The 25373-nt window shown below is 45.4% G+C and overlaps 1 protein-coding gene across 3 annotated transcripts in view; it reads left to right on the top strand.

Moving 5' to 3' along the window:
• LOC144806244 (uncharacterized) overlaps positions 1–22179 on the top strand; it is a 196619-nt gene extending 174440 nt beyond the window's left edge. The window contains exons 1-3 of one of the 3 annotated variants that reach the window (XM_078672640.1): positions 2107–4306; positions 21137–21460; positions 21545–22179. In XM_078672640.1, coding sequence (XP_078528766.1) covers positions 2601–4306; positions 21137–21460; positions 21545–22109 — 2595 coding nt within the window. In that variant the 5' untranslated portion in view covers positions 2107–2600 and the 3' untranslated portion in view covers positions 22110–22179. Of the gene's footprint in view, positions 1–2106; positions 4391–21136 lie in introns of those variants that run through there. The other 2 variants (XM_078672639.1, XM_078672641.1) reach the window with 2 other exon arrangements.
• The last annotated feature ends 3194 nt before the right edge of the window (positions 22180–25373 follow it).

Below are 25373 nucleotides of genomic sequence, written 5' to 3'. Positions count from 1 at the left end.
GTACAAAACCCATGCTGCACTCACAGACACACACACGCTAGTGCTCTGATGCTAAGGTGTGTGCATGGCGCAGGCCCTCTGTAATCAGTGCCGGCGCAAGGGAAAGTAAAGGAGAGAGCCATATCTCTGAAAATATGGTGCTCTCCTGTTCCCACTCGCGTAGCTAGGGGGGGTGAGGGGGGCGCTCTGCCCCAGGCGACACCATTTTTGAGGCGGCAGCCGTCCCGCGGCACTGGAGGCCCGTTGCGCTGAGGCGGCTTTTAAAATGTATTTGGGATTCTTGGGAACGATTCACTGGAACTAAAGAAGGAACACAGTGTCCCATAAATTATTAAGGCGGCCGCAACGGGCCTCCAGTGCCACGGCCGTGCTGGGGTAGAGTGCGTCTGAGGTCACGTGACGTCTGGAGGGAGAGAGAGGAAGTAGGCAAGCGGCAGCGGGGGAATCTGAGGCTATGTGCTGCACGAGACTCAAGTGAGTCTCTCTCTCAATGGCACAGCCTCCCGACACGATGCAATCATCCGGCGATTATCATGGCGCAAAACAGATACTGCAGGCAGCTGGCGGGCTAAGTCAACAGGGTGGCCAGCCAGGCCAGCGTGGCGCCTGAGGGCCGCCCAGGACGAGGGGCCCACATCAGCAGGCGCAGCCTGGAAGAACTGGGCTGCAGCAGAGAGAGAGTCCTCCAAGAACTGTAAAAGTAAGTGAGTGATTTAGTCGACTAAGTCGGTGACAGTAACAGGTGGTGCAACTGACATCATGCATGCAAAAAAATATTGGTAGCAAGATAAAAAGTGGCATTAAATGTATGTGGAAAATAACCCTGTGGTAATGAGGTAGCGCTTATGCAGTAATTTCATTCTTTTCAGGACGATGACGTAAGCAGAGAAACAGAAGGGGGTTCCCCACAGGGATTTGGATGGTCGGCAGGTTAAGGGGTTAAACAGAGCAAAAGATCAGCAATAAGAACCCTGCCGAGTCACAATACGTGACGTAAGCAGCACTGAACGGCACTTACATTATCAACCTTCATTGTCTGACACGCCAAGTTTATCCAGCAAGACAAAAGCGTGCACTTTCTTAAAGGATATGTTCAAGTGCCATCAGGTAATTTGGGTCATCTGAAGAACTATTACGTGCTTGAACTTGTTCCAAACACGGATATAGACAAACTAGAAAAGCAGATTGTTTTGTCGCATTTAATAGTTTACTCCAAAATATGACGTTTCCTGTATACTTTCCTCTTAATACATTAACAATCTATACAAACTAAAATTGGGAGTTGTCGATTAAATAAAATTAACAATGTAAGAATTTCAGTTGCGCTGTGCAATAGGGATTAAACACTTAGACATGTTTAATTAAAGTAATCAGAAGCGTAATAGTTGCAACACACTGACAATATTTGAAAAGACACATGTTAAAATTGGGGTGCAACAGAGTAGTGTGAGATTTTCGGTAAAAGCAAAACTGACCAGATTCCAGCTTTGGCTGCCAATATTTTTTCAAACTCAAAAACGGAGCCTGCTGATGAGAGACCAGAGAATTCATGAAATGCTTGTAGATCCAACTTCGTTTGCTATGTTTGCCATACATGTATGTGCATGTAACTTGCATGATCGAGGTAACTATTAGCAGCAATACTACGTGTCTCTCGGACATCTTTCAAGTGCTCACAGTCCTTCCCCCCCCCCGGGCCCCGGGCGCCACAAGCTCTAGCTACGCCCCTGCCTGTTCCCTTCCTGTCGCGCCACGCAGCGTAGCCTCGCAGGGGGAGGGCTGCGCTGCATTGTGTGGAGTGTCGTTTACAAACAGTTAAACATTGTGAATTCTCATTCCATTATGTTTCAATTTAGTAATTTTAAATATCTTTACATCCAACAGAAAACAAGCCTTGAATGTGTGAAATGACCATCAATAATGAAGCGAATGCTGTAAATCTTCAATAATAGCAGAATAAATGAGCTACGGTATTCAGGAAGTCATCAGCGCAGTCGGCGATAGGGGAACCTGCACACAAACTGACAGATCCCGGATGAAGCATCAAGGGCAGTTCAGTGATTGTAAGAGTCTAAGCTGTGCACCTCCACGCCACAAGACGGAGAAATGACCGTAGGAAAATAAAGGCAACAACAATAACAAACCGCCTCCTGTATAAACAAGTGTCCAACACCAGCTTTGATCCTGGGATCGGTATGATGTGATTACCGCAGTGCTCTATTTAATAAAGTGATGACAAGCCATTATTCCGTGCTCTAGGAGAATTGTAAACTCTTTCTGGACAAACCACAGTAACCAGAGAAGAGCACAACAGAGCGGAGCCAGACAACTGTCGGGTAAAGGAAAGAGGAGTTCTTCTATCTACAATACAACAGACTGTCCCTATTTGCACCGGTCAGAAGGAAGATACATCTTTACCCTCAAGCGTGCATAGCCATAATCCAATCTAAAGGCACAATTACCTACAAAGACACCTTCTACGTATTAGGAGTGTGGCAAATATTTGGTGGCTATCGCATTTTATTGTTAAAACAGAACAAACATGGAAAATACAGCACACATTTAAAGTGTGTGAGAAAAACACAAGTGCTTTATAAGCCATGTCGGCCCATCAGGAAATGCAATCATGGGATGTAGACAAATATATACCCGACCCACAGACACTAACCAAGAAGGAAGAATCATACACATGCAGCGAGAGCTTTAGTTTGACATCACTACGCAAGCTTCATCAGCACACGTACACGGGACAAAAACCATTCAAGTGCAGTGAATGTGTCAAGAGGTTTAGTAGGTTATCAAACCTCCAAAGTCATCAGCGAACACACACAGGGGAAAAGCCATTCAAGTGCAATGAATGTGGGAAGACCTTTAGTCGATTATCAGTGCTACAAAGTCATCAGCGAACACACACAGGGGAAAAACCATTCAAGTGCAGTGAATGTGGGAAGAGCTTTAATTGGTTATCAAACCTTCAAAGTCATCAGCGAACACACACAGGGGAAAAACCATTCAAGTGCAGTGAATGTGGGAAGTGCTTTAGTAGGTTATCAGAACTACAAAGACACCAGCGAACACACACAGGGGAAAACCCATTCAAGTGCAGTGAATGTGGGAAGTGCTTTAGTCAGTTATCACACCTTCAAAGACATCAGCGAACACACACAGGGGAAAAACCATTCAAGTGCAGTGAATGTGGGAAGAGCTTTAGTTGGTTATCAAACCTTCAAAGACATCAGCGAACACACACAGGGGAAAAACCCTATCATTGTAGTGAATGTGACAGTAGTTTTCGCTGCTCTACAGCATTAAAGGATCATCAGCGAACACACACAGGACAAAAACCATTCAAGTGCTGTGAATGTGTCAAGAGCTTTAGTAGGTTATCAGAACTACAAAGACACCAGCGAACACACACAGGGGAAAAGCCATTCAAGTGCAGTGAATGTGCTAAGTGCTTTAATCAGTTATCAAGCCTTCAAACACATCAGCGAATACACCGAGGGGAAAAACCATTCAAGTGCAGTAAATGTGCAAAGTGCTTTAGTAAGTTATCAAACCTCCAAAGTCATCAGCAAACACACACAGGGGAAAAACCATTCAAGTGCAGTGAATGTGGGAAGAGCTTTAGTTGGTTATCAAACCTTCAAAGACATCAGCGAACACACACAGGGGAAAAACCCTATCATTGTAGTGAATGTGACAGTAGTTTTCGATTCTCTACAGCATTAAAGGATCATCAGCGAACTCACACAGGAGAAAAACCATTCAAGTGCAGTGAATGTGGGGAGAGCTTTAGTCAATTATCAGGACTACAAAGACATCAGCGAATACACACAGGGGAAAAACCCTATAATTGTACTGAATGTGACAGTAGTTTTCGCTTCTCTACAGCATTAAAGGATCATCAGCGAACTCACACAGGAGAAAAACCATTCAAGTGCAGTGAATGTGCAAAGTGCTTTAGTCAGTTATCAAGCCTTCAACGTCATAATCGAACACACACAGGGGGAAAACCATTCAAGTGCAGTGAATGTCCAAAGTGCTTTAATCGGTTATCACATCTTCAAAGACATCAGCGAACACACACAGGGGAAAAACCATTCAAGTGCAGTGAATGTGCAAAGTGCTTTAGTTGGTTATCACACCTTCAAAGCCATCAGCGAACACACACAGGGAAAAAACCATTCAAGTGCAGTGAATGTGCAAAGTGCTTTAGTTGGTTATCATACCTTCAAAGCCATCAGCGAACACACACAGGGGAAAAACCATTCAAGTGCAGTGAATGTGCAAAGTGCTTTAGTCAGTTATCACACCTACAAAGACATCAGCGAACACACACAGGGGAAAAACTATATGATTGCTGTGAATGTTTGAAGAGCTTTAGTCAGTTATCAACCCTACGAAAACATCAACAAACGCACACAGGGGGAAAGCCACTCGAGTGCAATGACTGTGGGAAGAGCTTTAGTCGACGATCAGAGCTACAAAGTCATCAGCGAACACACAGGGGGAAAACATAGAAGGGCACTGAAAGTGAGAAGGGCTTTTGTCAATTTTCGATCCCACACTGCCCTCAGTGAATACACTCCTTCATTTAACTCACATGGAAATAATCCTAGAGATGCAGAGATTCTGGAAAGAATTTAAGAACATCAAAAATAATATTGACCCATCTAAGGACATAGACAAGAGCAGAACAGTGCAGTTATTGTGAGAGGAATGAATTACGGAAAAAGATCAAATTCAAATTATGTATGACATTGAAAAACCAATGATAGAAGACCTGAATAGCAGTAAAGAAGAAAACCAGATAACAGTATTTGCAGAATTATAAAAGTGTTTGTTTCCAGTGATTGTTCACTTCCGTACACATAGCAAAGTGACATGATGTACCAGGATACACAGTGGGAGACAAGCACAATGTGGATTAAAAGAAACATTGTTGATTTTTATTTGGTGAAGAAGAGATACAAAGAAAAAAATTCAATCGCACCTGACCACACTTCCTGTAAAAGCAACACTGAACAATACTGGGACTAACAGCGGTATTTTCAGCTAACTTGTCGGATTAGTGATAAAACCTATAAACCCAACACACCCAGAGTGGACATGTTGTCAGGGCTCTGGAGATGGAAGCTTCATTGGTAAAATGCATGTATTACTATTAACAAATGCTACTGCAGTATATGTAATGAACTAAAGCGAAGCACAGGTGTTCAAGAAATAACCTATTTTGAGATATAAAAAAGCACATACCTTGTTTTTAAGTAACGTTTGGTGCATCTTTTACACACTGTTATCGGTCGTGCCTCGCGCCTTATTACTAAGTGCCTCTCCGACTTGGCGATGTGGTGAAATAGCGAAATCCCACATCAAAAGCATATATGTTACAGGACAATCAGTTGCACTCCCAGCAACTCGTCTTCCACACTGATTGTTCCTTGTTCTCAAATGTTCTGAAGGATTTGTCATATGAATGCCAGAAGTGGCAGTGACATTCATGAAGCTAAAGCTAACAGGAGGGTGTGGGAGATAGAGAGGGGGAGAGATAAAGAGAGCGAGAGAGACAAAGAAAGGGGGAGAAAAAGAGAGAAATGGAAGGAGGGGGAACAGCACGTTATTTGTACTCACCTAAAAATAGAAGAAGCAGCCGAATACATGCCAAAGTGTGACATCACCAGAGAAACGGGCTGAACACCTGTGAATTTATATGTTTATTTTTAACACCTATAGACCCATGTCATGCCAATAAACAGGGAACAAGTAAGGAAAATAGTGAAGGAGCCCATTATCATATGCAAATCACAGAGACGTCACATGTAGTGACATCACAAGAAGTGATATCAGGCCCTTATAATAATGTTCACGTGAAAGGTTGACGGCCTGTTTTAAAAACAAAAGATAAGAAACATAAAATAATGTAAAAGTAAGTTTTTGGTTTCAGTTTTTATACATCATGTGTTTTTCCCACTTTTAGTTTGTAACTAAACTCGGAAATGACTGAAAGTGTAAATATTTTTAAACAGATATGTGGAACTTGGAAATTAAATTTTTAAACAGTTTTCAGTGAATAAATAAAATTTGCTTTTAATTTGCGCTTGTTTCCTGACGTTATTCCTTATCCAGCCCCTAAGCCCCAAAGTGTTTCACATTTACAATGTATTAAGCAATAGAAGGGCTAATTTTGTCAAGTTCTCTGTCTCTCTCTTGCGCCACTCACACAAACAAACACTCAGAGGCCTGTGTCTGCAGTGCAGGGGCACAAAGTAACAATTACCAGTTGCAGACTAAGGATCTAGGTGGAACTGAGTCCCGTTTCTAGATAATAGTACGGGGACCCCTTAAACTGTGGCTACCCCCCCGACTTGTGCCGTGCTGATAAAGCAATAGTGAAATTGAGTAATTTATGATGAATTGAAATGAGAGAAAGAGAAGAAGAGAGCGTGGTGCAGGATATATTAAAGAAAATGAAAAAAAGCGACACAAGACTTTACCCTGTTCGGTGTACTAGCACTTTACGTAAGCAAGTTGTGCTGTGCGTTGTGAACAGGCTGTCACCCCCTTTGTATGTAAATGAGCTTCTGTGACCAGACACCCCAGGCTCCCATCTCTTCTAGCGCGGATGATAATGTGAGCACTGTAAGGTAATCACAAACTAGGGCTTTATTGAGAAACAATCGGCTTCCAGGTCCCACAGCTGTGGTTATGTAGTTCTTTATTCGTTTTTTTTAATTTACTTTAATTTGCAGCAATTCTCCAGGTTACTTTTTCTCAGTATTACGCTTCAGGTCGCTCATAGCTCTCCATCAGTTAAATGTGAGGTTTGATGTAGGATTTGTTGCAAGTGTTCCTAGACCATGTTCCAATCCCTTTGTCCTCGATTTGTCGGCATGGGTTTTGTCCACACACTGGTCTAGGATGGGCCTTCTCAAGGTAGAAGGCGCTGTAATAGGAATAATAAATCAGACATATATGAAATTGTATGTAAACAAATGTGTGCCTTTCAGTTATCAGGCACCCCCAGACCCACATCTACACATGGAATTGAGCACCAAACTAAAGTGACTCCTCCCTGTATAAATATGTGCCATCAGTAATCAGGCTGATCGTTCTACTGATGTTGACAGCAAATATAGTTTCTGGCATTGTGCACATTGGCCTAAATTTTAATTGGTGAAGTTTCACGCAGTTCCGCTGATGCGCACAGCTTATAAGGTTTGTGGATATTGTGCACTGTACGCAGATCACTGAAGATCACCCTTAAGTAGTAACTAGGTGAAAACATAGCTCGTACATCATGCAAGATGTCACTGCCCCTCCCTTCTTGTTGACATCTCCAGAAGTTCCTCCTCTCTCGTGGAAGAAGGTTTCCACACATTATGCTCGTGTCTGTGCCACTTAAGCGCAGGGAGGAAAGCCTCATTGCTAATGCATTGTTTGGGCTCTGAGGGATAAGAATTCTTTGAACACCTTCCTGAACTCTCTGATAGTGACTCCGACACTCTTAATGAATAGGAGATCTGCTTCAAAAAGTTGGACTTGCACCACCTCCCCAAAGTGAGTACAGTCCTTGAACAATATCACTTCGGGAGAAGGATGCAAAGGCAGGATGAGTCCGTCGAACAGTACATAACTACCTTGCGCAAATTGGCTTCCACGTGCAATTTTGGTGCCGCTTTAGAGGATCGCTTAAGAGATTAGTTCATGTTAGGATGCACCCTCGACAAAATAAGACATGCCCTGTGGTAAAAAGACACACCATCTCTTCAAGAAGTGCTGACCATAGCCAAAAGTCATGGGCATTCAAAAGTGTGTGTTGATATTATACGCAAAGACAGTACAGGTGATAAAAAGGAGAACATTAATGTCAAGGTGGTGGTGGATAGATTTGTTAAACCCATATTGAGCACCACTTCAAAGTCCTTCAACACAAAGAATTTTCAGAGGAAGTGCTTCAGGTGTGGCAACTCTGGCCATATGGCCAGCTTTAATCCGTTGCGTGCGTCGTACGGCCCCCTAACGTCACAGTGGGCATGTGTGGAGGGGCTGTACGAACTGCGCCCACTCATTAATATGCCCGCACAGCGGTGAATTTCGCGCCACAGGCAACGGGTTAAAGACTGCCCAGGTTGGAAGGCCATGTGCAAAACTTGTGAGAGAAAAGGTCACGTCTCAAAGAGCTGCAGAACGGGCCACGAGCATAAAAAAGTCAGGGAAGTTTATGTTTATGAAGAAGATTTAGAAGGAATCAATGTTCTCCCTGTCACAGGGAATGCTAGAGATGGCCCTCAGGAGCTAGTTTTGATCAGTGATGCTCTAGTGAGCATGCTCTTCGACTTTGGGGCCAAGATACCGCTAGTCCCCAAAACATTTTATGAGTGTAATCTGCTGGGCAAACTCACCCTGTTGAAGCCAGACATTAGACCAAAAGGTTAAGGTATGGTGACTATTGAGTTGCTGGGTTATTTCTGGGGCACGATTGACTTCAAAGGGAGAGTCATCCCTGGTAAAATCTATGTCTCGATGAAGCGGGACTCGCTCATAAGTTGCTTCCATCAACGTGATCTACATATCTGCCTTTATCCCAATGAGATCTGTCTGCCTAAAAAAATTACCACCAGTTAGAGTTGTTAGTAATGCTAATCGAGACTGGATCAAGGAATTCCTTGAGGTCTTTGCTGGTGAACTGTGTTTGTTTCAAAAACTATGTACATGGGATAAAGGTCAAATCTAACGCTGTTCCAAAAACAGCTAAGGTCAGAAATGCACCTCTGTAAGTAAGGGAGAGCATAAAAGTTGAATTAGGCAATCTCTTAGCCAAGTTTATCATTCAAGAAGTTGAAGCAACGTTGTGGGTCTCTCCTGTTGTTATGGCCCGCAAAGCCAATGGGGAGGCTGGGCTCTGTGTGAGCTTGAGGGAGCTCAACAAAGCAGTTATTGTTGATCATTATGCTTTCACCCACATAACTAAAATGCTGTGTTCTCTTGAGTGGGCAAGGCATTTTCTTTCTTGGACTTGACCTCCGCCTATCACCAGGCCGGCCTTCACTCCTCTTCAGAACATTCAGAGCATTTACTCCTCTTCCCAGGACCTTACCTCCTGGGTAACACCCTTTGGTACCCTTAGGTTTCTAAGAATGCCTTTCGACTGATTTCTGCGGCCTCAGTTTTTCAGAGGGCGATGGAGGGCATTCTTGGAAGCCTTCAGGGTTTCAAGGTGTACCCAGATGATGTGCTCATCTTTGGTGTGGATCTTGAGGATCATAATGGGAGGCTGAGGTCAGTATTGAAGAAGTTAATTGATGCTGACCTCACCCTTATTGCTGACCAGTGCAAATTTGATGTCAAAGAATTAGAGTACCTTGGGCATTTTGTGTCCGCTGCAGGCATCAAACCTAAGCACCATTTGTAATTTGCACAACCCTTTGAACAAAGAAGAGTTTGTAAAGTTTCTCAGCATGGCTGAATTTTATCACAAGTTCGTTCCGAACTTTGCAGGGAAAACCTCTTGTTTGAGGTCTCTTCTCAAGAAGGGAGGCACACTTGTTTGGTCCAAGGGCTGTGAGGAAGAGTTTGAGTGCATTAAGAAACATCTGAATGAAGCACCTTGTCTAGGAAGTTTTGACCCCACAAAGGAATCTTATCTCATCACTGATGCCAGCTCAAAGGGGTTAGGAGCAGTTATTTTGCAAAAGGTTGATGTGGAGGTTAAAATTATTATGTTCTTCTCTAGGCCCTTGAGGGGTGCTGAATGCAACTGTTCTGTTGTGGAGAAAGAAGCTCTGGGTGTTTCCTGGGCAGTGCGCAAGCTGAGAAAGGATTTGTGGGGGAAAAGGTTCAGAATTCGTACTGATCACAAACCTCTTAGGGAGGTCTTCTCCAAGAAAGGCATTGACTCTGTCTCCCATGGGATACGGAAGTGGGTTGTGGCTCTACAGTTCTGGCACACTGTCTGTCAAGACTGGTGGTGTGGAGTATGAAATGACAGATGATGTTGAGAGGTTTGGAGGTGAATAATTGGAGGAAGGAATTAATTTGTGTGTGATTAGCGAAGGGTTGATTTCAGAGAGAGAGTGGAGGGAACATCACATGATCGGTTTAGACTTGCAGAAAGTCCTCACCATGGTCAAAGGTGGTTAGTGTGAGAAGAAGGACTGTGAGGAGGTCCTCGAAGGCTTTTGGCAAGTTAGGGAAGATCTGGCGGGGGAGGATGGTCTCCTCGTGTGTGGTAGTAAGTTGGTTGCACCCCTTGCTCTAAATTATAAGCTAGTAAAGAGTGCTCACACCTCGCATATAGGCATTGCCAAGACAAAGCAAATTATCAGGTAAGAATATTGGTGGTCTGCCATGGATGTACATGTAGAGAGGTTGGTGCGTGAATGTGCGTTTTATGACAGGATATTGAAGTGCAGGACTCAACCCATGGTTATTAGGGAACAGGCTACTGGTCCGTGGTGGACACTTTCATAGATATTTTGGGACCTGTGAAGTTGAAGACTCAGGATCTCTATTTGATCGTGTGTATTGATATGTTTTCCCATTGGCCTGATATCAAAGGTGGTTAATTCCGTTGAGTCTGGTGAAGTGATTGAGTTTCTAGAAGAGTTATTTGAACGTGAGGGTTTCCAGTTAACACTCTTGTCAGACAATGGTATTCAGTTCACAACCTTAGTCATGGAAGAGTTTCTGAGTTCCAGGGGGATCAAGCATAAGAAGGCGTCCCTGTACCATCCACAAAGCAATGGTGTGGTGGAAAGGTTTGTCAAGGTTGTTAAAGAGACTCTGCAACAAGCTGTTGTCTGTGGTGAAAGTTGGGAGTTGGCCATGAGGAAGTAGGTTAGCGAGTATAGGTTCACTTCTTGTTCGTCCACTGGTGAAACTCCCTTTTGTTTATTTAAAGGAAGGGTCCCCAACATGGAGGTCACTCTGTTGTGGGTAATGATCAAAAGAACCTTAGTGGATGAAAAGGTGGGTTTTAGAACTGGGGGTCTCTAGTCAGCAATGGCTTGCACCTTTGTCCAAATAGGGACCCTTGATTCTAGTCAGAATAAGGGGGCGACACTCCTAAAATAACCCCTGCTCAACCCTGTGGTAGCTTGGCACGAGCAGGAAGGTTTATCTCAGAGGCAGTGTGTGAAGCATTTGTGAACACTTACAGTAATACAGGGAAAACACTACAGATGTACACCACACAGGTTTTATAAAAATAAGTATTCTTAATATAGACTTAACACAAGACTCAAACGACAAAAATCCACAATACTGTAAGCAGAAATAAGATGGTAGAAGTAGCTCAAAAATAGGTTATTCACTTAAACGCAGTTTTTAGCAACAGATAACCCCAACTGGAGTTATCACAACGTCGAGGTCAAAGAAATCCCAAAGTACGGCGCCGACCGTGAGGTGCGCGGCTTCGAGCGCGCAGTCAAAACAGACCCACAAAGAACAGTACCTTGGAAAAGTGAAAACAAAGACAGCTCACAGCGTAGTTGGCGCTGTGTTGTGTCGGTTCCTTGCTTCAGGGGAGGCGCGTGTCAGGTCCTCGATGCTTGCACAAAGCAGGGGAGGCGTTGGTTCCTTACGATAGCGCCGAAACCAAGGTTCCGTACAATGTCACGATGTCGATGGATTCTTGACCACCCACTTCTAAGATCGGCTCCACAATGATGTCGGCTTTGGAGGCGATGCGGCATAGCAGCTGGCATCGGGCCTACGTCACAAAGTCGGAGCAGCGCTCAGGGCTTGTGGCAGGTTACGATGTCGCTTGTTGGTGTCGATATGGCACGGCGGCCGGCGTCGGGTCTACGTTGTAAGTCAGAGCAGCGCTCACGGCTTCGATGGAGATTATGGCTTTGTTCGCCGGCGTCAGTTTTGCAATTTCCTTCTGTAGCAGCCAGAAAAGCAAGTTCCAGATGCAGGCAGGCATATGGGGTGAAGTCTTTGTATCCCTGAGACTTCAGACAGGAGGCATGCTCAAATTCAAGCCCTTGCAGATTTTCTGCAAGATGATGAAAGTTTCAATAAAAGTCTTTTCTCCTTTCCTTGGCAATAAAGAAACCACTGAAGGTCATCCCCAGCAAACAACACACTGGTATAGGGGTAGTCAAAAACTCCTGCTGATTCTCTTGTTCTTCTCCTTGATTCCCAGAAGTGATCTAAAGTTCTGGGGTCTTGGTCCCCCTTTTTATACACACAAATCCTTTGTCTCTGAAGGTAGAGAGTGTCTGTACCTAGTCTAAACCAGTTCTGGGTGCATCCTGCCAGTGCACAACTTCTTCCTTTGTCAGGGTGGGCCAGGGTCAACAGACACACCACAGGAGGTGGAGCGAGCATTGTGGAAGGCAGGCACAGCCCTATTCAGGCCCAGGTGCTACTCCTCTCACCACTCTACATGCAGATAGGTCTATTCAGCCCAGTGCTGACTCACCCTGTCTCCTGGAGCCCCCTCAGCCCCTGTCACTCACAGACCAGACATGTAATACACATCCTTGCAGAAGCAGGCTTGGATGGTTAGGCAAGAAAATACCTATTTCTAAAAGTGGTAGTTTCAAACACAGAATGTTTAAAACCAACTTCACTAAAAGATGTATTTTATCATTCTGAGTTCAGGCATATTAAATTCATTTTTCTACCATTTCCCTGGGATAGTTAAGATTATAAGGTGTTATAACCAAACTGCCCCTTCTGGCCTATGGGGACTGGTAGCCTTGCAGTAGTGAAAAACAAAATTGCCTGTAATTCACTACCTGGACATGCTACACACATCAGTGCATGTCCTACCTTTCACATACAATGCACCCTGCCCTAGGGCCTACCTTAGCCACACCTCTCCGGGGAGAGGTGTGGCGCCGCGGCCAGGGCGACTGACGCTGGAATCTGGGGACCACGGTTCGATCCCCGGCTCCGGCGGCAGGTTAGCCCAGCACCATGTGACTATGGGCAATAGCTCGCTTAATCTTCCCGACGGCCCCCAGCGCCTAGAGACCCTTACGGGTGATTGTGCGCTTTACAAATGTGGACTTTACTTTACTTTTACTTAGGGGTGGCTAACATGTAGAAAAGGGACGGTTTAGAGACTAGTCAGTGGGTGCACTTTATAAACAACATAAGGCCTCACCTAAAAGACACTTAGTCCTAACGTAAATAACAAATCCGGGGTTTTCAATACTCGTCTCAATTCCCTCGAGTGTGTACAGTTCAACTACTCTTGTTTGTCACAGTGTCTCACTAAAAACAACAACTGCTACCATCCAGACTCCCCACCTTCCAGCAGTGAAAAAATGTGAGAGAAGGGAAAGAGTACCTCATGGTAGAACCGCCAACGGGGTTGCTGAATAACAATCGCCAGCTCACCCACTTCTCATCATCGGTAACTCTCTCTCTGAGTGTGTAAGAAGTAAAGAAAAGACAGAAAAAAACAGTGTTTGTTCTCCTTTTCGAGAACCACAAAAAAAGTGGTGACACAAGTGATAGTGAGACAAAATAACTGTGCTTACTATTGTGTATATGTGCCCAATGAACCCCTGTGAGAAAGAATGAATGTAATTCTGTGAGTGGGTGCACTTACCAAGTCCACATGGCAGTACTAGACTGCATACAGGCTCTGCAATGGCAGACCTGAGACACACTTTACAAGCTGTTTCTGTGGGTGGTACAATCAGTGCTGCAAGCCCACCAGCAGCATTTGACTTACAGGCCCTGGGCACACGCAGTGCACTGTACTAGGGACTGACATGTAAACCAAATAAGCCAATCATAGAGTCACTAATCCATTACATCAAATTAACATAGGGAGCACTTGCACTGTGGCACTGAATAGCAGTGGCACAGTGCTCACATACAATGCACCCTGCCCTAGGGCCTACCTTAGGGGTGGCTACCATGTAGAAAAGGGAAGGTTTAGGGACTGCTCAGTGGGTGCACTTACCAAGTCGACATGGCAGTACTAGTGGAAGGGAGTCTCACGCCAATGCTACCAGGTCTAACAGTATTGAGGACTGGAAAGAGGTGATAAAAAAATACAGATCTTGTATGATAAAAGGAGGGCTGTGAAGAGAACAGTGGTCGACGTGGGAGACTGGGTCAAGATGAAGTCTCCCAGATCCAAATTCAGTCTTCCGTTTAAGGGTATAAAGGTTTTCAAAAATGCAATAAAGACGAGTGAGCCTGATTCAGGCTCTGAGGTGGAAGAGCCTGTTGCAGGAGAAAGGGGCTCTGGGCCACTTCACTTGAAATGTATTCCCCGACGTTTGCACGATTGTGTTTCTTAAAGTGAGCTCTTTTCCCATTTGCCATGCACCCCAGTGTTCTCTTTGCCTATAAAATCGCTTTGTTGAGTTTTTCAAAGATCCTACATGCATTCTCTATTATGTTCTTTGTATCCTTTGCATTCATAGTTAAGTTTCCTTTTATTTTCTTTAAGTTTAGAATGTGTGAGGGGGAGAAGGTGTGTCGTCCTGTGTCATGATACTCTGGAATGTGAGGATGGGTGCTGGGCCGTGGGCTGGGATAGAGACATTTGTCATTCAGTCTTAGCTTGAAGAAGGATGGGGTCTCTGTAGCTGTGATACTTAAATAAACCTTTCTTGACCCCCATATGATCTACTCTGCTTTCTGGAGGGACACACTTCCACAGACGTCCATGTTAAATCTAGCAGCGCACAACCCACTGAGCATTCCTGCATGTGTGGTACTTGATGGCAAAGGTTTATTGTCAGCGGTTTGTGCCATAACCACCGTTCCCTCTAAGGCGCGTGCGCGCGCGCTCGCACCACTCCTGACCTCACCACGCACCACCTAGCGTGGAGCGCGCACACAGTCAGGAAGTCGAGCCGCCGGCCGCTTTGAAAGAGAGCGGCACGAATGCGGCAGAGCGGTCGTGAGGCAAGCAGGTAAGGTGGTGGGGGGAGGGCTTGTGGCGCTTGAGGCTATGAGGGAGGGTGGGGTAGACTCTGGCCTTTTGTTTAAGTATTGCTGTTAATCAGAGCCCCTTCACGGGCTCCGATTAACAGTAATACTTAAACAAAGGCCAGAGTCTTCCCCGCGCTTTCCTAACAAAAGAGTAGACAGTTTCCAAACACAGTGTTTTTACCAAAGGTAAGCCCGTCTGCACACGTCCGTGCCTGGAAGGCGCCCAGCCCCCTGGCACCCGAAGATGCCAGCCCGCCCGCCGGACTTACGACCACGCCACCCTCAACGCACTCAACATCGGCCGAATCCCCGGCTGTCATCAAGCCACCCCGGGACGCACCCACGGATCCTTCGCCTGCCAATCCTGCAAGTTTTCCTGCATCCGGACCTACACCGCACCCGCCAAGCCGACCCCCAGCAGCAACCACCTGAAGTGCATCCTGCTCAACACTCGCTCCGTCCACAGGCACGCCGTAGAACTCTGGAACCTCCTCGACACCACATCTCCAGACGTCGCCTTCCTCACGGAGACCTGGATGAACGCCTCCTCAGCACCCGACATCGCCATCGCCATCCCGGACGGATACAAGTTCACCCGGAGGGACCGCGTCAACCAGACGGGAGGAGGCATCGCCATCGTCCACAAGAACACCATCCGCGTCACGACCAACACCGACGACACCCTTACAGCCGCCGGACACCTGCACTTCCAGATACACACCAACCCCAAGACCACCCTCAGAGGCACCCTCATCTACAGACCCCCGGGACCACGCACGCAATTCAGCGAAGACATTGCCGACTTCATCAGCCCGCACGCCCTCCCCTCCGCTGACTACATCCTCCTCGGTGACCTCAACTTCCACCTGGAGAACAACAATGACCACAACACCACCACCCTGCTGGACAACCTCACCAACCTCGGACTCAAGCAACTGGTGACCACCCCCACCCACTATGCCAGCCATACGCTTGACCCCGTCTTCTCCTCCAGCAAGGACATCTCCTTCAGCCACGCCACCGGACTCCACTGGACAGACCACAGCTGCGTCCACTTCAGCTTCAAAAGGACCACGACCCATCACCACCCGCAACAGGTTCCCCGCAGGAGCTGGAACAAGATCACAGCCGACCAGCTCGCCACATCCCTGAGCCAGAACCCTCCAGCCAGCTCAGCGAATCCCAACACAGCCGCCAACAACCTCACGAGGTGGATCAACAACTGCGCAGACAACCTCGCTCCACTGAAGACCCCTCCCCACCAGACCCGGCTCCAAGAAAGCATCCTGGTTTACCGACGAACTCAAGAGCTCCAAGAAGAACTGCCGAGCCCTCGAGAAAGCCTGGCGCAGAGACCCAACTACAGACAACATAACCACCCTCAAGCTTGCCACTCGAAAGCATCACCAGCTGATCCACGCCACCAAGAGAACCGCATTCAAGGAACGACTAGACAACAACGCCCACAACAGCAAGGAACTCTTCAACATCGTCAAAGAGCTCTCGAACCCTAGCGCCGGAAACAACGACATCACTCCCTCGCAAGACCTCTGCAACTCGCTCGCCTCGTACTTCCACAACAAGATCGCTGACATACACAACAGTTTCAGCACACAGCCGACGCACCCCACCACCACCCTCCACGCCTGGACCCCGGTGAACACAGAAGACACCATCCGCACAATGAACTCCATATACTCCGGCTCCCCAACCGTCCCCTGCCCTCACCACATCTTCAACAAGGCCGACTCCGTCATCGCACCCCACCTATGGGACATCATCAATGCCTCCTTCGACACCGCCACCTTCCCGGAGAGCTGGAAGCATGCCAAACTCAGCGCCCTACTGAAGAAACCATCAGCGGACCCCACCGACCTCATAAACTACCGCCCCATCTCACTCCTTCCTTTTCCTGCCAAAGTCATCGAGAAGACCGTCAACAGACAGCTGTTCCTCGAGACGAATGGATCCCTCGACCACTCGCAGTCCGGCTTCGGAGTCAACCACAGCACCGAGACTGCCCTCATCGCAGCCACCGATGACATCCGAACACTGCTCGACAACGGGGAAACAGCGGCCCTCATCCTCCTGGACCTCTCCGCGGCGTTCGACACGGTCTGCCACCGCACCCTAGTGCAGCGCCTCAACAACATCGGAATCCAGGAGAAGGCACTAGAATGGATCATCTCCTTCCTCGCCGGAAGAACACAGAGAGTACGCCTCCCCCCGTTCAGATCCGAGGCCACCAAAGTCATCTGCGGCGTACCGCAAGGATCATCACTCAGCCCCACGCTGTTCAACATCTACATGATCCCCCTTGCGGCCATCGCACGCCAACACAACCTCAACATCATCTCCTACGCCGACGACACCCAGCTGATCCTCTCCCTCACCAACGACCCCGCCACCGCCAGAACCAACCTACACGAAGGGATGAAAGATGTAGCCGAGTGGATGATGACCAGCCGCCTAAAACTGAACTCAGATAAGACGGAAGTCCTCATCCTGGGATCTTCGCCCTCCGCCTGGGACGACTCCTGGTGGCCCCCTGCCCTGGGCAGCGCACCCAAACCAACAGACCACGCACGCAACCTGGGCTTCATCCTGGACTCCTCCCTCTCCATGACCAGACAAGTCAACGCCGCCTCCTCGTCATGCTTCAACATCCTATGCATGCTACGCAAGATCTTCCGGTGGATCCCCTCCGAAACCAAGAAGACAGTCACCCAGGCTCTCGTCACCAGCCGACTGGACTACGGCAACTCCCTCTACGCCGGCACCACAGCCAAACTCCAGAAAAGACTCCAGCGCATTCAGAACGCCTCAGGACGCCACATCCTGGACATCCCCCGACACAGCCACATCTCCGCACACCTGAGAAACCTGCGCTGGCTCCCCGTCAGTAAGAGAATCACGTTCCGACTCCTCACCTGCTGAAACACCACTTCAATCGACGAGAGATACGCACACGAAGGAATGCAGTCCTTTCCTGTTTTTCATCCCAGGATCCTCAGTTGAACTGTAGTTTTGTAAAATTTATGAAGGCAGTGGAAAAGAAGATGCCAAAAAACTAATCTCCAAAGGTTTCGATACAGCTGACTAAGCATTGCACCTCCCACTGTCACTGCTGACTTGATGAAGACACCGGGAAATCAAGATTAAAAGAGAACATTTTTGGTATTCTTATTTTTAAAACTACATGATCAATAAAAACTGGTGTGACACAGTCGCAGTTCCTCGATTTGATTAGGCACAGAATGTCTGATAGTTTTTAAAGAAAATTTGATTCGGACTTTGTGTTTATGCCACATTATACCTGCGCCAGGTATAATGTATGCAAGGGGGGCGTTCTGACGCAAGAAAGGGTCATAGAAGTGACGCTTTGAAATCTATGAGATTTCACTGCGCCAGTTCCAGGACACAAATGCGTCAATTTCTTACGCCTGCCTCACAGCAGGCGTAAGACTGACGCAGGCCCTTTCACATGGGGCTTGCCCCATGTGAAAGGACACATTGCTGGAGTTACGTCACTTTTCTGACACACTCCAGCAATGCGTCACTTTTGCGCCATAGAGATACGTCAGAAATCCTGACATATCTGTAACTCCTTGCGCCATGAGGCGTCATACAGTAAATATGACGCATCATTGGTGTCGCAAAGAGAGCGCAGTGAAAAGTGACGCATCGCTGTTTTCACGCAGCGATGCATCACTTTTCATAAATGAGGCCCTTGCTTTTTAAAGTTGTCTTTCAGGCCAGAACTGGGTGTTGTAAACTGCACTAGTTTCAGGGAGATGGACAGATGTTATGGCGATAGGAAACCCCCCTCAACCAACAATAATGTTTCAATCTTCCAGGTTAGAAGAAACCAGAAATGCTTGAACCAAGGGAGCTGTTGAAAGTGTCAAAGGTGACTTATGACCAGCGAGTAAAGACAGGAGTTGGTATTTGAGATGATCTTAAGTGAATAGGAAAGAATGAGAAAAAGTGTGTGACTGGAGTTACTTTTGTTGTATACTTTGTGAAGAGTTACTGGAAATTTTGCAGCCCTTCCTGATCCATCTCTTTTTCTAAAATCTATTGTTGTTTAAATAAAATCTTGACCATATGCGTCTATCTTAAGCTTTACCTCTAGCACTTGGGTGCCTCATGAGCGCCCTTACTCTGTAAACCCTGGTAAATCACCTCCTTTTCAGACATTAATAAGATGTCACCTGATCAACAGAACTTTTAGTTAAATATCTGTGTATGATGAAAAATTCCTTGCTAAGCTTCAAAAGTGATAAAGAAGAAGGGGGAGATTTACTAAGATTTTGCACTGTGTTTGCGTCACAAAAGTGGCACAAAATGGCGAAAAATCTTTTTTTCCTAATTTACTTTCCAGAGCTAAACTTGTTTAGCGCTGGAAATAACGTTGAAGTAATATGACACTGCGCATAGCATTGTTTCGCATTACTTTGTGCCATGGGGGCCTGCCAAGGGTGGTGCATGGGCATTCCTGTGCAATAACAAAACTAGATGCACGGAAGGAGAAATGCTTTCATTTCTCCTTCCTTTTCTGACTTTGCATGTGTGCTGCACTGTGCAACACACATACAAAATGGTAAAAGCTTTCCCTCGTGTCGAGGCATAGTAATTTGTACAGGAAGGGTGTCCTTCCTGTACAAAACCCATGCTGGACTCACAGACACACACACGCTAGGGCTCTGGTGCTAAGGTGTGTGCATGACGCAGGCCTTCTGTAATCAGTGCCGGCTCAAGGGAAAGGAAAAGAGAGAGCCATATCTTTGAAAATATGGTGCTCTCCTGCTCCCTCCCTGTCGCGCAGCGCAGCCTCGCGGATGAAGGGCTGCGCTGCATTGTGTGGAGATTTGGTAAATCTCCCCCGAAATGTCTTTTACAACCAGTTAAACATTGTGAATTCTCATTCCATTATGTTTCAATTCAGTAATTTTAAATATCTTTACATCCAACAGAAGACAAGCCTTGACTGTATGAAATGACCATCAATAATGAAGCGAATGCTGTAAATCTTCAATCATAGCAGAAATAATGAGCTAGAGTATTTAGGAAAACATCAGCGCAGTCGGTGACAGAGGAACCTGCGCAGAAACTGACAGATCCGGGATGGAGCATCAAGGGCAGTTCAGTGATTGTAAGAGTCTGAGCTGTGCACCTCCACGCCACAAGACGAAGAAATGACCTTAGGAAAATTAAGGCAACAACAATAACAAACCGTCTCATGTATAAACAAGTGTCCAACACCAGCTTTGATCTTCGGATTGGTATGATGTGATTACCACAGTGCTCTGTTTTCTAAAATGACGACAAGCCATCATTCCGTGCTCTAGGAGAATTGTAAACTCTTTCTGGCTAAACCACAGTAACCAGAGAAGAGCACAACAGAGTGGAGCCAGACAACTGACGAGTAAATGAAAGAGGAGTTCTTCTCTCTGAAATACAACAGACTGTCCCTATTTGCACCGGCCAGAAGGAAGATACATCTTTACCCGCAAGCGTGCATAGCCATAATCCAATCTAAAGGCACAATCGCCTACAAAGACACCTTCTACATATTAGGAGTGTGGCAAATATTTGGGGGCTATCGCATTTTATTGTTAAAACAGAAATCAAACGTGCAAAATACTGCACACATATAAAGTGTGTGAGAAAAACACAAGTTCTTTATCAGCCATGTTGGCCCATCAGGAAATGCAGTCATTGGATGTAGACAAATATATACCCGACCCACAGACACTAACCAAGAAAGAAGAATCATACACATACAGCAAGAGCTTTAGTTTGTCATCAAAACGCAAGCTTCATCAGCACAAGTACACAGGACAAAAACCATTCAAGTGCAGTGAATGTGTAAAGAGCTTTGGTCAATTACCAAGCCTTTAAAGTCATCAGCAAACTCACACAGGAGAAAAACCATTCAAGTGCTGTGAATGTGCAAAGTGCTTTAGTCACTTATAAAACCTCCAAAAACATCAGCAAATACACACAGGGGAAAAACCATTCAAGATCTTTGAATGTGCATAGTGCTTTAGTTACTTATCAAACCTCCAAAAACATCAGCAAATACACACAGGGGAAAAACATTCAAGTGCAATGAATGTGCAAAGTGCTTTAGTCAGTTATCAGACCTAAAAAGTCATAATCGAACACACATGGGGGAAAAACCATTCAAGTGCAGTGAATGTGACAGTAGTCTTTGCAGCTCTTCAGCATTAAGGTATCATCAGCGAACACACACAGGGGAAAGACCATACAAGTGCAATGAATGTGGGAAGAGCTTTAGTCAGTTATCAGACCTAAAAAGTCATAATCGAACACACACGGGAGGAAAACCATTCAAGTGCAGTGAATGTGACAGTAGTCTTTGCAGCTCTTCAGGATTAAGGCATCATCAGCAAATACACACAGGAGAAAAACCATTCAAGTGCAGTGAATGTGCAAAGTGCTTTAGTCACTTATCATACCTCCAAAAACATCAGCGAATACACACAGGGGAAAAACTATTCAAGTGCAATGAATGTGCAAAGTGCTTTAGTCGGTTATCACACCTTCAAAGACATCAGCGAACACACACAGGGGAAAAACCCTATCATTGTAGTGAATGTGACAGTAGTTTTAGTTACTCTTCAGCATTAAAGGTTCATCAGCGAACTCACACAGGAGAAGAACCATTCAAGTGCAGTGAATGTGCAAAGTGCTTTAGTCGGTTATCACACCTTCAAAGACATCAGCGAACACACACAGGGGAAAACCCCTATAATTGTAGTGAATGTGGCAGTAGTTTCAGTTACTCGTCAGCATTAAGGGTTCATCAGCGAACTCACACAGGAGAAGAACCATTCAAGTGCAGTGAATGTGCAAAGTGCTTTAGTCGGTTATCAAACCTTCAAACACATCAGCGAACACACACAGGGGAAAAACCATTCAAGTGCAATGAATGTGCAAAGTGCTTTAGTTACATATCAAACCTACATATTCATCAGCGCACACACACAGGGGAAAAACTATATGATTGCTGTGAATGTTTGAAGAGCTTTAGTCAGTTATCAACCCTACGAAAACATCAACAAACACACACAGGGGGAAAGCCACTCAAGTGCAATGAATGTGGGAAGAGCTTTAGTCGACGATCAGAGCTACAAAGTCATCAGCGAACACACAGGGGGAAAACATAGAAGGGCACTGGAAGTGAGAAGGGCTTTTGTCAATTTTTGATCCCACACAGCCCTCAGTGAATACACTTCTTCATTTAACTCACATGGAAATAATCCTAGAGATGCAGAGATTCCAGAAAGAACTTAAGAACATCAAAAATAATATTGACCCATCTGAGGACATAGACAAGAGCTAAACAGCGCAGTTATTGTGAGAGGAATGAATTACGGAAAAAGATAAAATTCTAATTATGTAGGACATTGAAATACCAGATGATAGATGACCCGAATAACAGTAAAGAAGAAAAACAGATTACCGTATTTGCAGAATTATAAAAGTGTTTGTTTCCAGTCATTGTTCACTTCCGTACACATAGCAAAGTGACATGATGTACCAGGATACACAGTGGGAGACAAGCACAATGTGGATTAAAAGAAAAGAAACATTGTTGATTTTTATTTGGTGAAGAAGAGATACAAAGAAAAACATTCAATCGCACCTGACCACACTACCTGTAAAAGCAACACTGAACAATATTGGGACTAACAGTAGTCTTTTCAGCTAACTTGTCGGATTAGTGATAAAACCTATAAACCCAACACACCCAGAGTGGATCTGTTGTCAGGGCTCTGGAGATGGAAGCTTCATTGGTAAAATGCATGTATTACTATTAACAAATGCCACTGCAGTATATGTAATGAACTAAAGTGAAGCACAGGTGTTCAAGAAATAACCTATTTTCAGATATAAAAGAGCATATACCTTGTTTTTAAGTAACGTTTGCTGCATCTTTTACAGACTGTTATCGGTTGATGGATCAGCTCGTGCCTCGCGCCTTATAACTAAGTGTGATCCGTGGTTCCTCTTCGACTTGGCTCTCCCTATTCATTTTGTGACTTGCCAAACTCTACTTTTTGCCAGAATTTAGCCATTGTAGGCAGGAGACTCTGTTTGAAGAATGTGGTGAAATAGCGAAATCCCACATCAAAAGCATATATGTGCCAGGACAATCAGTTGCACTCCCAGCAACTTGTCTTCCACACTTGATTGTCCCTTGTCCTCAAATGTTCTGAAGGATTTGTCGTATGAATGCCAGAAGTGGCAGTGACGTTCATGAAGCCAACGCTAACAGCAGTGTGTGGGAGATAGAGAGGGGGAGAGATAAAGAGAGCGAGAGAGACAATGAAAGGGGCAGAAAAAGAGAGAAATGGAAGGAGGGGGAACGGCAGGTGATATGTATTCACCTAAAAAAAGAGGAAGCAGCCGAATACATGCCAATGTGTGACATCACCAGAGAAACGGGATGAACACATGTGAATGTATATGTTTATTTTTAATACCCATAGACCCATGTCATGCCAATAAACATGGCACAAGTAAGGAAAATAGTGAAGGAGCCCATTATCATATACAAATCACAATGACGTCACATGTACTGACATCACAAGAAATGAGGTAAGGCCCTTATAATAATTTTCACGTGAAAGGTTGACAGCCTGTTTTAAAAACAAAGAAACATAAAATAATGTAAAAATAAGTTTTTGGTTTCAGTTTTTATACATCATGTGTTTTTTCCAATATTAGTTTGTAACTAAACTCGGAAATGACTGAAAGTGTAAATATTTTTAAACAGATATGTGGTACTTGGAAATTAAATTTTTAACAGTTTTCAGCGAATAAATAAAAATGTGCTTTCAATTTGCTCTTGTTTCCTGGCGTTATTCTTTATCCAGGCCCTAAGCCCCAAAATGTTCCACATTTACAATGTATTAAGCAAAAGAAGGGCTAATTTTGTCAAGTTCTCTGTTCCTGTCTTGCGCCACTCACACAAACAAACACTCAGAGGCCTGTGTCTGCAGTGCTGGGGCACAAAGTAACATTTACCAGTCGCAGACTAAGGATCTAGGTGGAACTGAGTCCCGTTTCTAGATAATAGTGGCGGGACCCCTTAAACTGTGGCTACCCCCGCCTTGCTGATAAAGCAATAGGGAATTTGAGTAATTTACGATGAATTGAAATGCTAGGAAGAGAAGAAGAGAGCGAGGTGCAGGATATATTAAAGAAAATGAAAAAAAGAGACACAAGACTTTACCCTGTTCTGTGTACAAGCACTTTACGTAAACAAGTTGTGCTGTGCGTTGTGAACAGGCTGTCACCCCCCTTTGTATGTAAATGAGCTTCTGTGACCAGACACCCCAGGCTCCCATCTTTTCTAGCGCGGATGATAATGTGAGCACTGTAAGGTAATCACAAACAAGGGCTACATTGAGAAACAATCGCCTTCCAGGTCACACATCTGTGGATATGTAGTTCTTTATTAGTTTTTTTAATTTACTTTAATTTGCAGCAATTCTCCAGGTTATTTCTTCTCAGTATATCGCTTTATATCGCTCTTTGCGCTCCATCAGTTAAACGTGAGGTTTGATGTTGGATTTGTTGTTAGTGTCCCTAGACCATGTCCCAATCCCTTTGTCCTCGATTTGTCGGCATGTTTTTTGTCCACACACTGGTCTAGGATGGGCCTTCTCAAGGTAGAAGGCGCTGTAATAGCAATAATAAATCAGACATATATGAAATTGTAAGTAAACAAATATGTGCCTTTCAGTTATCAGGCATCACCAGACTCACGTCTACACATGTAATTGAGCACCAGACTAAAGTGACTCCTCCCTGTATAAATAAGTGCCATCAGTAATCGGGCTGATGGTTCCGCTGATGCGCACTGCAAATAAAGTTTCTGGGCCTAAATTTTAATTGCTGAAGTTTCACGCAATTTCGCTGATGCGCACAGCTTATGAGGTTTGTGGATATCGCGCACTGTAAGCAGATCACTGAAGTTCACCCTAAAGCAGAAACTGGGTCAAAACATAGTACATACATAATGCAAAATGCACTGCCCCTCCCTTCTTTTTGATATGTCCAGGAGTTCCTCCTCTTTCGTGGCTGATGTGGAAGAAGGTTTTCACACACGCTCTTGTGGAGGCATCTGAATCTGCTCTTGAGTATCCCGAATGCGCGCTCAATGGTGCCTCTGGTTGCTATGTGTGCTCTGTTGTATCGCCGCTCCCCAGCGTTGGCAGGATTCAGGTAGGGCGTCAGTATGAAGTCCCGGACCGCATACGCACTGTCACCTGTGGGGTGGGGTGGGGTGGATATGTTATGTTATGTTATATAAATGCTTAGAAAGCGCTCGAATGCCGAGGCGTCTTGGCGCTGGGGTGTGTAAAGGAGGCAGAGTGTGGGGAAGGACTGGTCACTAACCGGCATTACACAACCAAGATTTT

This window comes from Lissotriton helveticus (assembly GCF_964261635.1).
Source record: "Lissotriton helveticus chromosome 1_1 unlocalized genomic scaffold, aLisHel1.1 SUPER_1_unloc_55, whole genome shotgun sequence".
In the NCBI taxonomy this organism is placed as follows: domain Eukaryota; kingdom Metazoa; phylum Chordata; class Amphibia; order Caudata; family Salamandridae; genus Lissotriton; species Lissotriton helveticus.
This window is presented reverse-complemented; position numbering and strand designations above follow the sequence as displayed.